Genomic DNA, 14,792 nt, shown 5'->3' with positions numbered 1-14,792 from the left:
TTCGACTGGAAACTTCCTCTTGTCTGTGCTGTATTCTGGACATTACTTTGTGGGAACGTTTTCAGTAACTCAAAATGCAGATTTTGTTGGAATGTATTGGTCTATCCTAGCCTTTTTCTGATACCTGGAGTTGACAGAAAGTTTTTTTTTGTAAACATATATCTGTTGGAGTATTGATGCCATTCCAACATGGCTCGTAATATTCCTATTGATCCAAATGTATTTCTCATTGGAACACAACTCCTTGGGAAATCCCAGAATATGTATTGCTGAAAATAGTTACTTCCTGTTGCAGGAACTGAATGTAATTTCCTGTGGTACTGCCGGAGATCTCTTGGACTGAGTAACTAGGTATGAAACTCTATAATGGGTGGTTGATGATATTCCTTCTAAATACGAACTAACTGTGGTATGTCCTTGGCATGGAGCACATATCCTTCTTTTTGTTGAATCAAGAGACTTCCTTCCCAGACCTCTGGCACCCATTCCTCTTGCTCCTTACTTTGGAGTTCCGTGAACTCACTTGCCCCAAATATCTCTGCATCCTACTTCTCACAGAGACTTCCTAGGGTTCTACCTAAGGGAGACACAGACACTGGCCACATGTCCAATGAAAATGGATGCTCTCTTGATTCACAAGTATGGTCCCACGGGTGGGAGGGGTAGAGGAGGGGTTTGTTTGACAGTTTGATGAATGCCATAGCTTTTGGGCCATCAGCCACAAATTGCTTTATATTTGTAAAACTCAATAAAGAGATTTAAACCGTTAACCATGAACACAAACTAACTTTTCTCTCATTCTGAAAGCAAACATTGACAATCTGCCACAGGCCAAGATAAATAACTTTCTGTTTCATATTTTGTACACAATGAGAGACAGAGATACACTGGAATAGTTCCATTAGTCAGAATTGTTAGGCATCTGATCATAGGTTTGAGAGTGGAAGTAATACAAACAATGCACTATTTTCATTGAAAGTACATAGCAAGCTCACTGATATATAATCTCTACCTCGTAATGCAACCCATTTTATGTTTTAGTTGTATTACCTGCAAAATCCAGTCAGATACATTCGGTCTTTAATCAGCCCAGATGGTTGTCCAGTGAAAGCATTTCTCAAAGCTCTGCCTGCACAGGTAACTCTCTCTGCTGAAAACTAAGTCAAGAAATGGAAGAAAATTAATATAGCCATCTAAACATTTCTTGCTGCAAGTATTGCATGATATGATCAACACAGTGCGTAAACCGAAAATGGACAATTCCAATATTGATAGCATGTAATAGTTGCATACACCTACAAAGCACAAGTTGGTCATGCGTGCAAGAAAAGCGTGCAAAAGGATACATGTTTTACACTGGCCTTATTTATAAGGATTGCATAAAGAGACTGGTCAGCGCTTAGATCGAAATTAAATTATAGTACTTATCTGGCAAGAGTATATATACATTACGCAGCAACTGTTTAGAGAATTATATTAATCCAGGTCACCACCTTAACTAAGGACTTGTACATTTGTTAATATTTTCAGAGTCTGACAAAACAACACGAAGCACATTTTCTTCAGGAAGTATTGGTTGGCAATGTGAAATATTGTATTGCACTGACAGAGATGCTTGGTTGCTTGGTGGGTCTGGTGGGGGTGTAGGAGTGGGAGTTCAGGCACCCTGGTCTCCGGGTACATTTGCAATCTTGGAAGGACCGGAGGGACACCTCACCCTGCTCTCGACATCAGTGGTGTAACAAAACTTGAAAGTGCCCCCCTGCAAAGTACATGCAGGGGGGGCGGGGCGATGGTCTGGATCCAGTTCGGAGCTCTCCTGTCAGGGAGCTGACACTGTCAGAGGGGCCCCCGGAGCTAGGGGGCCCCCACACCCCAGGGGCTGCGGTGACGTTTGTTACACCACTGCTCGACATTTGATTATAAACGGGGCTGGCTAATGACGAGAGGTGAGGATGACACAGGGGTTGGACCCTTGTCGAAAGAAAGATGGTACTTGGTACTGAAAGAAGTCTGCACTGGGGTTCTGGAGGCAAGGATGACTAGCAGATACACTCGGACAAGGGAAAGAGACACATACTGGGGGTACAGGTAGCCCCAAGAGATAAGGAGACTGAGGAGCCAATTCATAACTTAATTAGAGAATAGAACCCACAAAATACAAGACAATAAAAGAAACAGCAGACAGTGCTACACAATAGACTCAGTGTGAAAGCCAACAGTGGGCCCACAGGGAGTGGTATCAATGTTTCCAGGAACAAGCATTGTCAAAGTCTATTGGTCTCCCCTCTGCGAGATCTATTGGCTTTGTCAATGCTTTCAAGACATGTTGCACAGCAGCCCGAGCTGCTGTGCAACATCGCCTAAAGTCAAGAAAAATAAAGAGCTATGATGCGGTTAGCATTGACCAGGTCATAGCACTTCCCTCTTGCACAGCAGCCCCAATTTCTGTGCAATATGAAAAAAAACAATTTGTGAGGAGGAGTGAGGGAGCACCAGAAGAGGGCAAATATGTAAATATGCATATATTGAAGTTGTCCAGTATGTTTTTGTAAATATTTGTCTAGCCTGTTTTATGGCTCTCAACCACATCCAACATACATCTTGTTCACAAATATCAATCTGGTACCACCCAAATTGCTACTGACCATTTGCAACGTGGCTCTGTTTCTTTGTAATCATACTTTCCCCTGCTTCACTAAATGCAGGTATTTCAGAGATGTTTGTGGAATTGGGACCAACAACTTTTGTGAAAAATTAAATAATATTAACATATCAATAAAGTGCATATAGATAAATAAGCAAAATGCACAATTGAACATTTCAAAACATTGTGTAACTTGAATTTCAAATTGGAGGCAAAAAATTAAGTTACTATCCTTTTTTGATTCATGAGAGCAGTTCAACGACATCAAACAGAATATAATATGGACAATGAGTAGCCTCAACTGAATTTTGAAATGCTACCACATTCCTAATAGAATTTTTTTTATATTTGTTTGTGATTTAATAAAATAGGTCATCATTGATGTATTTGTTTGTCAAATGCTTGTTTCTGTATCTTTTATGTATTGTGTTGCAGTTCAAATGATCAAAAATGTTTAGGCCGAAGTCATCAACTTCAAAAACGACTTTGTGGGGATCCCCAGATTCTGATAATGATTCCAGTGGGGGTCCCCAACTTACAATAGTGATTAAGTGGGGGTCCTCATAAGTCAAAAAGTAAAGAATCACTGGCCTAGGTTAATGAACTCGGTTCTTATGCCCCCTCCCTGAATCATGACTTATTAGCATGTGTGATCTTCTGTCTGCACTCATTGTGAAAGGTGACTTTGTTAGTATGCTATTTTTCAAATTAAAAAAATATACTTTTCTTAAAGAAATGGGTTATAGTAATGCTGAGTGAGTTGTTTGTCACTAGGTGAATCCGTTGGCGCACAGCAAGTCTTCTGCAGTCAGCGGAAGAAACCGGTTTTGAGAGCTTTATAAACTGGTATTAACATGGGAAGACATCAAAAGCAGGCAAGCACGGTGGCTAGGGTAGAGGCTGCCACTGGAATGAAAGTCAGAAAGCGCCTGGTTCAAGCAAAGGGGGCCTCTCCCGCAGTAAAAACCCTTGTGTCTGCGAACCAATCCGAAGTAAGCTCTAGTTCCGAGAGCTCTGCTGAGGATCATATGGGGTTGCCGCCAGTGATACTTCCCTCGCAAAATCAATCACCACCGCAAGTGGAGACTACTACTCCGCTATCCAAAATTCGAGTGGAGATCACTAAGGGTTCAATCAAGGGCGCAACTGGGAGTGCAACGTTACCCTTGTTTACAAAAAAAAAGCAACTAGCCTCCTGCAACCAAGGGTCCAGTGTTAACGAGCTCGACCTCCCCGGCAGCCCCCCAAGATGATGTAACTCTCAATCTCTACAAGGAATTGCACATCACTCCACCCCATGAGGCTACGCAAATGGGTATGTCTCCCTCTGGGAAATCTTCTGCAATTTCTTTAGCAACATCATTAGCTCGAGCAGATCAAGTGGAAGGAGTTTCTGTGCTCTCACCCTCAAATCAAGACGCCACAGACCACATACCCACTCAGCAGCCCTTACTCGAATCAGATCTAACTATGGAAAATGGCACAAGACAGCAGTAGGTGGAGTCTGGGCAGATTTTTCAAGATATGTTGGGAGCGGCAGTAGAGAATGATGGACAACCAACAAGACATAAAAATGAAAGCTGCTCTGAGAAGTCCGAAGCTCCTTCCTCTGGTGCCAGTGTGCAACAGATGGAAGTAAAAGATCTATTGAATCTAACACTGGAGGAAATTTGAGAAATGAAAAAATCCCAGGCGCTAGAGAATGCTACCATATATTTAAGGCTAGAGAAAATTGAGGCATCTATTGCTGGTTTCCCTATCAGGCTTGATGAAGCAGAATCTAGGATTGCTCACCTGGAGAAGCAGATGAGCTCCACTATGAGGAAAGTCAATGAGGTGACTGCAGACAAGATCGTCCTTGAGTCTAAAATAGAGGACTTGGAGAATCACTCACGCAGGTCTAATCTTCAGATAGTAGGAGTCCCTGAGGGGAGCGAAGGGACTAATACCCTCTGATGGGTGGAAACTTTTATTAGACAAAAAGTGCTCCCTGGCCAGGTGGGGGATCTCTCGCTTACAAGAGCTCACAGGAATCCAGCCCACCCCTTTCCAAACTCTAAATATCCGCGGACAATTCTAGTTAATTTTTCTGATTTCAGGATGAAAGAAAATGTGTTTATGAAAGCCATTCAAAAGAGACAAATTCCTATTGATGATGGAACTAATTGTCGTATTTTTTTAGCTATGTCAGTGGGGGTGGCACGAAGGCGGAAATAATTTGTAAAATTGTTATTATTTAAAACTCCGGGGGCCCAGGCATCCATTGCGCAGCAGTCAAAACTCAAGGTGCTGGTTAAAGGGAAATTTCTCTTGTTTACACGGATAGAAGAAGCCCAAGATTTTCGGAAATAAATCTCTGTGATGATATGAGTTTCCACGTAAGCTTGATTATTGTGGAAAAATGTTTCTGTCTGTGGGTATGGGTGGAGCCGGTCACTGAGGGTGCAGGGTCAAGGCACCCCATCAAGAGAAAAGGAGAAAATGTGGCTTGCTGGACCAGAAGAGACCACATTAGGGAGGAGGGGAGGGCTCGAGTGTGTTGAAACCATTTGTAAAATGAGCAGTTGCAGGGTTTTGAATGAAAAAAGGGTCAGGAGTATGCGAAGTATATGAGTAATTAGTAAGGTTATAGATATAGGATCATAAATGTCAAGAAAGTGCAGTATTCATTCGCTCAACGTGAATGGGATCTTGAACAAAGAAAAATATGGAGCTCCAATTAGATGGTTAGCTTCCTTTTCACCCCAAGTACTATTTCTACAGGAGACACATTTAAAAACGAATTCTCCTAGAATATTCCTCCCAAGATGGTACTCGCATGCCTTTTTTGCTTCAGCAGGACTGGCTAAGAGAGGAGTTGCGATATATTTCTGTAGGGGTCTCCCATGTGAGTTTGGCCAAGTGAAGAGAGATCCCCAGGAGAGGTGGACATTGGTTGAGGCTAAATTAAATGGCATGATATTGCATTTTATCAACTACTGCGGGCCTATTGTGGATGATACCACTGCCCTATGTAGAATTAGTGAGCTACTAAAGGAGGATCCCGAGAAAATAATTATGGGGGGTGATTTAAATTTCATTCAGGACTTAAAGAAAGTTGCCTTGAACACAAATAAAAAAGAGCTTAAACCCAAAACTAAAAAGGTGATTGAGGCTTTAAGACAGGATCATATTTTGATGGATCCTTGGCACGTTGCCAATCCATCGAAACTGGAATTTTCATGCTATTCAAATCAATTCCATACCGCTTCTCAAATAGATTTTTTTCTAATATCACAAACCCTGGGTTTTACTACCTCTGATATAGACATTAATCCATTCTCTGACTATTCTCTTATTAAACTTAATATAGAAATAAGGGTAAGCAGGAGGCCAAGATCCAGGTGGCAGATGGATCGACTCCTTCTGCAGGACCAGCAATGGGTGGCTGACACAAAAGATTGGATTGTGGAATTTTTTTAAATCAATGAGAACACAGCAGAAATCTTCTCAGTTTGGGGGGAGTTTAAGGTTGCCCTTCGCGAGTGAATGATTGCGCTATCCGCCTCTCAAGTCAAATTGAGGAAAGAAAAAATGTTTAAACTTCAGCAGGCAGTAGTAGAAGCAACAACATTTAGATATGTACATTCTGCAGGGATGGGAGACACCAAAGTAAAGCTAGACAGGGCCAAATATGAGTTAAAGGAGTTTTTTTACTTTGGAAGAGATTGCCAGCTCCAGAACATATCTACAGTGAGTATATGCGGAGAGTCAGATGGTTGGCAAGATACTCACCGGTAGTATCAAAACTAAACAATAGGCAGCCACCATCACGGAAATTATTGACCCCAAAACTAGATTGTCTTTAACGGGTAAAGAGGAGATAGCTCAAGTCTTTTTAGACCATTACTCTCAGTTATACACCACTAGATATGAAGTTGGAGCGACTCAAATTGACAACTATTTCGATGGGGTCAAGCTTCCCATTCTTTCAGGGCTAAGGGTGGAACAGCTCTTGCTAGACATATCTAAAGAAGAAATTATGAATGTAATAAAATCTATTTCAGGAGAAAAAGCCTGCGGAGCCGATGGTCTTCCATTTGAATTTCATAAAACCTTTTGGAGAGAGCTGACCCCTTTTTTGGTAAACATTTTTAATAATATTGTTCAGGGAGGCTGTGTTCCCCCAAGTTTTAAGGAATCTATGTTGATTAGCTTTGTTAAAAAGGGGAAAAATGGCAAAGACATTAATTTATATAGGCCAATCAGTTTTCTTAATGCGGATTTTAAAATAATAATGAAAATTTGGGCAACAACGTTATACTCCCATCGCCCAGGAGTTAATTCACTGTGATCAAACGGGGTTCGTAGTGGGAAGGTCCATGTCTACTAATATCGGGATTTTAATTCAAGCTCTTGACTATGTGACATAAAATACCTACTTTTATTACCATGGTCGGTGCCGAAAAGGCATTCGACCTGGTAAACTGGGATGCACTGTTTTTTGGTTTAGGTAAATTCAGTATCCCGGTTCAAGTCTTAAATATGCTGAAAAATATTTACCAAGGTGCTCAAGCCTGGGTGATAGTTAATGGAGACTCAATAGGGACCGCGGAAATAAACCACGGCACTAGACAAGGGAGTCCGATGTCACCCCTAATTTTTACTTTTTTCATCGAACCCCTAGCTGTAAGAATCCACGGAAATCACCTAATTACAGCTCAATGCGAAGGGATGTCTAAGTTAAAATTATTTGCGGATGACATAATTATGTATCTCGGCCCGGAGAAACAGATCGTGGAAGAAGCTCTTTTAGAATTTAGTAAATTCGAACAAATAGGAGGCTATAAAATAAACCAAAATAAAACTGAAATTTTAGTGCTTAACATGGACTGCAACTTTGTACCCAAGATCCTAAGAACCCAGGCCTTGAAAGAAGAGACTATTAGATATTTGGGTATTTATGTCTCGAGCCACATAGATCAATTATATAACTTTGACTACATAGCTGTGCGAAACAAAATCAAAACTCTACTGGACAAGTGGTCCCTTCTACCACTGACTTTGATCGGTCATTTAGCACTTTTAAAAATGTAAATTCTTCCACTTTTAAAATTTTTATTTGTTAATGTACCCTTAAAAATCAATGCTAAATATTTCAAGGAAATTGACTCAATGTTTAGGGAATTTGTTTGGAATAAAACGGCGTCAAGGGTTAAATTGCCCATACTACAATTAGAGACAAATCAATGGGGTCTAGCCTTACCAAATATCCGTACCTACTATGACGCAGCGTTACTAGAGCTTACAGCACGTCTATTGGAACCCAACGACCAGATGGACACATATTTTTTGGAAAGAATGATCACTGAGTCTGGCACACAAATTCCAGTTTTTCTAAAAACATCTAAACTACCGAAAAAGTCCAGTTATAAGACTGTTCGTAACTATTCCGATCAACTCCAGTCTTTTTTTAAACAAGCAAACTCGTCCTGGTTTGCTTTTTTAAAATTGGAGGAATGCAGGGGTTTTGGCCTGCAAATTCATTCCAGTTGTCTTAGGAGATGGAAAGGCATTGGCTTCGAACACCTGGCCCGTTTCTTCATTGTAAATAAAAGTGATTTCTTGGGAAGGAGTACTAGGTAGAGAAGGGAATCGAATCAAGCCAGGGTTCTTGGAATATATGCAGATCATAAACTTCATTACAAAATATAATCTCCTGACAAGCGGGGTTCCAATTGCCCTGGTTAATGCTCTATATAAAGTAAAATTAAAGGGAGTAGGAAATTGGTACGCCCCTTGGTTGATACATTTTTGGGAAAAATAATTCAGGAGACTAGCTGTTCCTTCTCCCATCAGGAATGGCAGGCTATAGCTCGGGTAGGAAGTAAGGCTCTGAGAGCAGCTAATTTTAAAAGATGGTCTTCTTGTTACGATGGCTGGCTTATTACATTCCGAAAAGGCTAAACAGAAGTCATGCGGAAGTGGATAATAAATGCTTTCCATGTCTCTCCCACGGCGAGGGAGACTGGCTTCATATATTTTTTACTTGCCCAAAGCTTGAAGCCTTCTGGAGAAACATTTTTTTAGCAAGTGCCAGTCTATTAAAAAAAAAAGATTAACCCCGAGACAGAAGTGGTTCTCTTTGGGCTTTCTAAAGTTGGGCCCGATTTACCTAAAGCCGAAGAGACGTACATCTCAATCTGCTCTACAGTAGCAAGCTCATTAACTCGCCAAAATTGGAGGTCGGAAGAGAGTCCATCTTAACCCTAAATGGATAAATAAAATGTCAACAATAAGGAGATTGGAGGAAGTTTATGCTAAACGGGTTGGCGCATCAAAAAAGTTTGCAGTGGTTTGGAAGTTTTTCGGTAATTGGGTTGTATCATTGGAATCTTAGCACTTTAGCACATTGCAGTTTAAAAAAGTTAGCACTTTAACGCGCTGCACTTTAAGCCCCCAACAGGTGAAATTATTTTTTTTTGTACTGTATTAATGCCAAGATTTTGCTAATGAAAAAAAGCTGTAGATAATCCAACTGACTTTTGTTGTAATCTCAATGATCATGGGGCACAAGACACTTTAGGGCATTTTAGGCTGGGGAAGGTGCAATTGCTCTTTTGATGTTTATGTAAATATGGTATTTAGGACTTTCTGTTTCGTTTTAACTGAAGATGTGTCTATTCCCGTTTTAAGGGTTTCAGATGTTAAACTTATATATTGTGTATTGGCGTCAAATTCGGATTGATGATGGTTGTTGTTTTTTCTTTTGCTTTTCTACTGACGACCTATGAGTTGCTATTTTTGTTCTCTGCTCTGCAAAAAAAAAAATATATATATATTTAAAGTTACAATGTATTTGAATTCCAAAATAGCAATTCATTTACCTATTATCCATGAACATATTTCCCTAACGGGTAGCACTCTGTGTTCCTTTATTTCATTTTCCAAAATTCTAATTTTAATAAAATGCAGTGACCACATCTGCTGCGAGATCTAATTAAGGTAAAGGCTGCCACCAGTCGAATGGTTATTAGTAGACTCGGTGGTTAGGGCGAGGTTGCAAACATAGCCATTAACCGGAGTGTGGTGGCAACTCCAGGATGTTTGCTAACACAACTAAAGTCTTCAGTAAACAACCAAAGCACACACACAGAGCACACACATTTGCTGCTCAACCTACTGTTCAAATGGAATAACAAAGCATTTTTTCCATAAATCGTCGTTTTTTCTCTCGTCGGAATCACCCAAAAAATTATGGCTAGTTTGTGCAAATTATATTAGCTAATACTCATTAAGGTTTGCCATTATTTTAATGGCATTGCAATAATATTTATTAGATTGAAAATGAATAACAACCATGTCATAAAATACATTTTATAGAGTCAGGAAGAGGCACATCACCATCAGTTATTCAATTACAAAGCACATTTATGATACCCCGTTTTTAATCATAACAAATTATCTGTACCCAGCTTTTTTTGCAATAGTTGCTGGGATTTCTATGAAAGATATGTAACATGGATTAGGGTAAGCAAAGTAACAGTAATCAATTTACCTAAATTGGAAGGGTGGTCGTCTGCACAGGTCATTCCCTGTAGAGTTTGAACTCAGAAGTAAACATTTAGTTCAATGAGCCATCTTGTACAATTCGAGTTTCTTTGTATGTGGCATGTTTATTCTATTCCAACTGCAGCCTGTCCACAGGGGCTGAAGGGCCATGCCCCCTCACTTTTTGTCCATCAAGAAGAGTACCTGTCAGGCTGAGGAAAAGTCAGCATGACAGAAACACTTTATTTTCAGGTCAGGCAGACAGGAATGAGACAAGTGCTAAATGTGCAGGCTCTTAGCGTCCTGAGCTGAACTTTGCCATGCTGAATATGTTACAGCTCCTGTGGGTGTGACCTCCTCAGCTTGCCAAAGCACCTTGAGGCACTCCCCCCTAAGTGCAAGTGGGATTGTCACTGATGCCCCAAACCTGCGTGCTTCAGTTTTAAGCCCAGATGTGCCTATGGCTGAGTGTCAATCACTGACACCGCATGACAGAGTGGGGTGAGGTCAGCAAGCATCACTGACTCCATCCCACTCTGTGACGAGCGGTCAGCCAGTGAGGTAAGGCAGCAGTCCAAACCCTCCTGGGAACTTCTGAGGCAGAGCTGCAGGTAAGTGTGATTTATTTCTTCTTAAAGTTTGGTCTTTGCGTGCTTGCAGGAATTAATATTTGGTAGTGAGTGTTGTGAATGGATGTGTGTATGTGTGTGTGTGTCCACATGTGTAAATGCATGGGTGTGAGCAAATGTGTATGTTTGTCTGTGTGTCCCGTCCACCCTCTCCCTGCTAAAATTACCTACCGCCATGGTTGATTTCCTACTCCAGACATCCCAATTTAACGCCTTAACCGCGGCGGCAATTCTGCCGCGGTCGTTCTAAAGAGTGGGGGGGGGGGGACTGCGACGGCCGTTGGCCATTTGCAGCACCAGGGAGGGAGTGCTCCCGTCCGCCGTTCGCCGACAGGAGCACGCAACAGGTTAAAATATTAAACACAACAAATTCATAGGTAACAAATTAGAGTATTTATCTTACTTAGTAGTACCATATGTAGTATCACTCTGCAGAGGAATGTAGCCCTCGCAGTGTCCATGGCTGGCTACTCTTTTGCACAGTTTCATAATAAGGCAGACCAACTTGAAAATTACAGAGTTTCTTTTCATGCACATTTCAGAATTATATTTCATTTGTTTGAAATGCTGTTACTAAACAGGTGCAAAACCACATGGAAGTCAGAGATAACAGTGCAATGCGCCTTCATCACGCATCGCTTGGTATAATGCACAGAAATATGTTTTCTTTTTCTTTGTATTACATTTGTGGGAAATAGGGTGGGGTATTTACCATAACAGGTAAATACCATTGCCCCGGGTCAGGGATTTACTGGATATCAAGCTAGAAATGAGGCAGGATGCACCAAACAGCACGTTTCACCTGTTTTTCTGAGCTTTTTCCCTTGCTAAATTTTGGCAGATTTGACACGCTGAGATGTGTCAGAGGAAAGGTGAGTGTGTGTGAGTGTGTTTGTGTGTGTGTGAGAGAGAGAAAGATCATTCAATTCCGAATCCTGAAACTCAGCTTGCACAGGGATCGGAGTTTATCCATGAACTAGTGATTATTGGGGTCTGGTTATAGGTGGCCTGTGTCAGATGTGATAATTATCACAGAAAAAAACGTTCCCTCGGGGTGATTGGACTTTAACAACAGCAGTAATTAGCACTTGCTCTGACTTCTTCGGAAATAATGTGCGGATTTTGAAGGGGTGAGCGTAATTTGCGTAATCGCGTTACGCAAATCTCTGCGAAACGTTGAAAAATCTCTGCGAACATGCAGAAATTCCACGAACATGCGGAATTGCTTGATTGCAATGCTTTTTTCCTGTACGGAATTGCTGTTTGCATGCTCAAGGGGAAATATCTCGCGAACACACATGTTGAGAATGCGAACAAGCAAAAAATGTTGCGAAGTCACAGAACGCAGAATTTTGGGCAATTTCGCGTTCTCCGTGGAACGCGAAATTACCCAAATTCCGCAAATTCCACGAGCGGAACGGAATTTAACGCCTAGGCCTACGAGGACAAGGCGCATATCCCAGTACACACCCCTACTCTCCTCTTAAACACAAGCAGGCTTGTCCTGTAATGGAAGCTCTCAAATGTATCGCACCCATTCCCTACTAGTATGAGTCACGTCTTGTTCACTCAGTCCTAGCCAGAAATGTGTGGGGCTTCCTCCATACTCAGATAAGACAACTAAAAACCCGCCTCACTATCCAGAAGGCTGAAACATCTTGGCTTTTTCCATTTTCAAACTTTAAATAATAGTTAAGCAAACGCCTAGAGAATAGGCATCAACCACACTAGGGAACCATGTTTTCTAAACAAGAACTAAACAACTTTCAAATAAATAAAGCATCTGCTCTCACACCCTCACACATAACCTTTAAGCAAGAGCATGAATACACGAGCAATACCATTTGTGGCAAAACACAACCATGCCATGCATCAGGCCTCATACACCTCACCCCACTCTTCCTACATAAATTACACCTTAACCACTCACATCTGCTACCAAGCATGAAGGTTCTTCTATAATCATTCTAGATGATTTGAGTGTCATGTTGCTGCACTATACAAGCACCAGATGACATGATACTACGTTAGAGGTTGCAACCTACCACGCCAATCTGATTAGCTTTGCAGTAGCAATTCAGAACAGTCTCGACACAAACTGTTAGAAACTTAATAGAGGACCACAGAGAGCGCAATTGGCAACCTCCTAATATTTTAAGCAATCTACGGTCTATAAGCAGAAGCAGGTTCAGGAGGAACTTTTCTCTGGTACCATTTTCATGCTACATACCTCCTGAGAAAACCTACGCAGATGGTTTTATGAGTGGTAAAACATTAAAATTGGGACTATAAAATAGATACAATTTCCAAATATTTAGTTAAAAAAAAATGTAATCATTACATTTATACCAAAATGACAAACATTGGCTAATCGCATAAAGATGCATAATTATGTTTTTTTAAAGGAAAGCAAAAGGCAAAACTAGAATACAATAATATTTTAAAAGTCAATTTTAGTCTTTAGGGCATTGGTAACTGGGCCTTAGGCACCTTTTCAGATCGACACGATGGAGTTAGGTGAAGCCAAATTGTTTGCCAGTTTTAGCTGGGACTTAGTCTTCATAGACGTCAGGATCCTACAGTGGTGAAAGACAAGACACTGTCACCATGATAGCCTTCTCAAGGCCAGATAAACCAAATATGGGGTTCCATTAAAATTTGGGAATTTGGCACCAACCACGCCGAGTAGGAAAAACATTTAAATGTGTATTCACTGAGCCTGTTGAAGCTGCTTCGTTGCTTGGGTCACCTCACTGTCTTTCCCTTGACTAGCACCCTACATTGGGACTTGGGTCCTTTTTTGGAGTTCAACATTTTTCAGCACAGAAAGACTAAATGCAGAGATTGAACAGGATTTCATGAAGCTGACCACCTTCCTAATATAGGCCTGCCAAAGGTTCTAAACTTTGAATGAAGGTGGGGTTACAGGCGCTGCGCTTGGCTGGATCAAGTCCTTCCTGTCTGACAGGTGTTTCCAGGTCAGGATGGGTGAATGCTATTCGAGGGAGATCGAGTTGGGCCAGGGCGTACCGCAGGGTTCGTCCCTGAGCCCAACCCTATTCAATATCTATGTCTCCCCTCTAGCGGCCATCGCGGAGGGACACGGCCTCCACCTGGTGTCCTACGCTGACGACACGCAGTTGGTCGTCTCCCTATCGCGTGCCCCCGGTCTTGCAGCGGGCATCTTCAGGAACTGCATGCAAGATCTTGCAGCCTGGATGTCCGCAAACTGTTTAAAGTTGAACGGTAGCAAGACCGAGGTGCTCGTGGTGGGGGGTGGGCCTTCTGCGTGGTCGTCTGCGTGGTGGCCACCCTGTTTGGGGGAGGTCCCCATTCCCTGCCTGGAGGCCAGGAATCTTGGCATGTGGCTGGACAAAGACCTTGCCTTTGGTCCCCAGGTCAGCCGGGTGACGGGGATGTGTTTCGGTGTCCTAAGAGCTCTGAGGAAAGTCCTAGACCTGCTTCCCATCTCTGCCCGAAGGACCCTGGTGCACGCCTTGGTCACCTCGCGTTTAGACTATGGGAACTTGCTCTATCTGGGGGCCTCGAGCAAGGTCATGGGTCGCCTCCAAGTGCTCCAAAATGCCGCAGCGCGGCTTGTGCTTAGACTCCCCAGGAGGTCACCCTCCAAACCCGCCCTTCAAGCCCTCCACTGGCTTCCTATGGAGAAGAGGGTTGAGTTCAAGGCCCTCTCAACATGCCATCGCATTCTGAGCGGCAAAGCCCCTGCACCACTCCAGAGTCTGGTGTCCCATTATGAGCCCACCCGCAACCTACGGTCCTCTCAGACTGAGCTACTAAGGGTGCCCAGAGTTAGGAAGGCACGAATGGGAGGGAGATCTTTCAGACATCTTGCTCCCAGATGCTGGAATGTCTTACCACCAGAACTGCGTCTTGAACCATCAGAAATCCTGTTCAGGAAAAAACTTAAAACTCACCTTTTTAGCAGGTAGCTTCTGAGGGAGGGGGGGACGGCAACCACTCAC

General features: G+C 42.2%; 1 protein-coding gene across 3 annotated transcripts in view; it reads right to left on the bottom strand.

Annotated features, from left to right (window-relative positions):
• Positions 1–14,792, bottom strand: part of RAPGEF5 (Rap guanine nucleotide exchange factor 5) — a 984,395-nt gene that overhangs the window by 654,765 nt on the left and 314,838 nt on the right. For all 3 annotated transcript variants that reach the window (XM_078663509.1, XM_078663507.1, XM_078663508.1), the window contains exon 3: positions 1,051–1,157. In XM_078663509.1, the coding sequence (XP_078519635.1) occupies positions 1,051–1,157 (107 nt within the window). The remainder of the gene's footprint in view (positions 1–1,050; positions 1,158–14,792) is intronic.

This window comes from Lissotriton helveticus, chromosome 10 (genome assembly GCF_964261635.1).
Source record: "Lissotriton helveticus chromosome 10, aLisHel1.1, whole genome shotgun sequence".
In the NCBI taxonomy this organism is placed as follows: Eukaryota; Metazoa; Chordata; class Amphibia; order Caudata; family Salamandridae; genus Lissotriton; species Lissotriton helveticus.
Note: the sequence above shows the minus strand (reverse complement) of the source record. Positions and strands in the feature narration are given on the sequence as shown.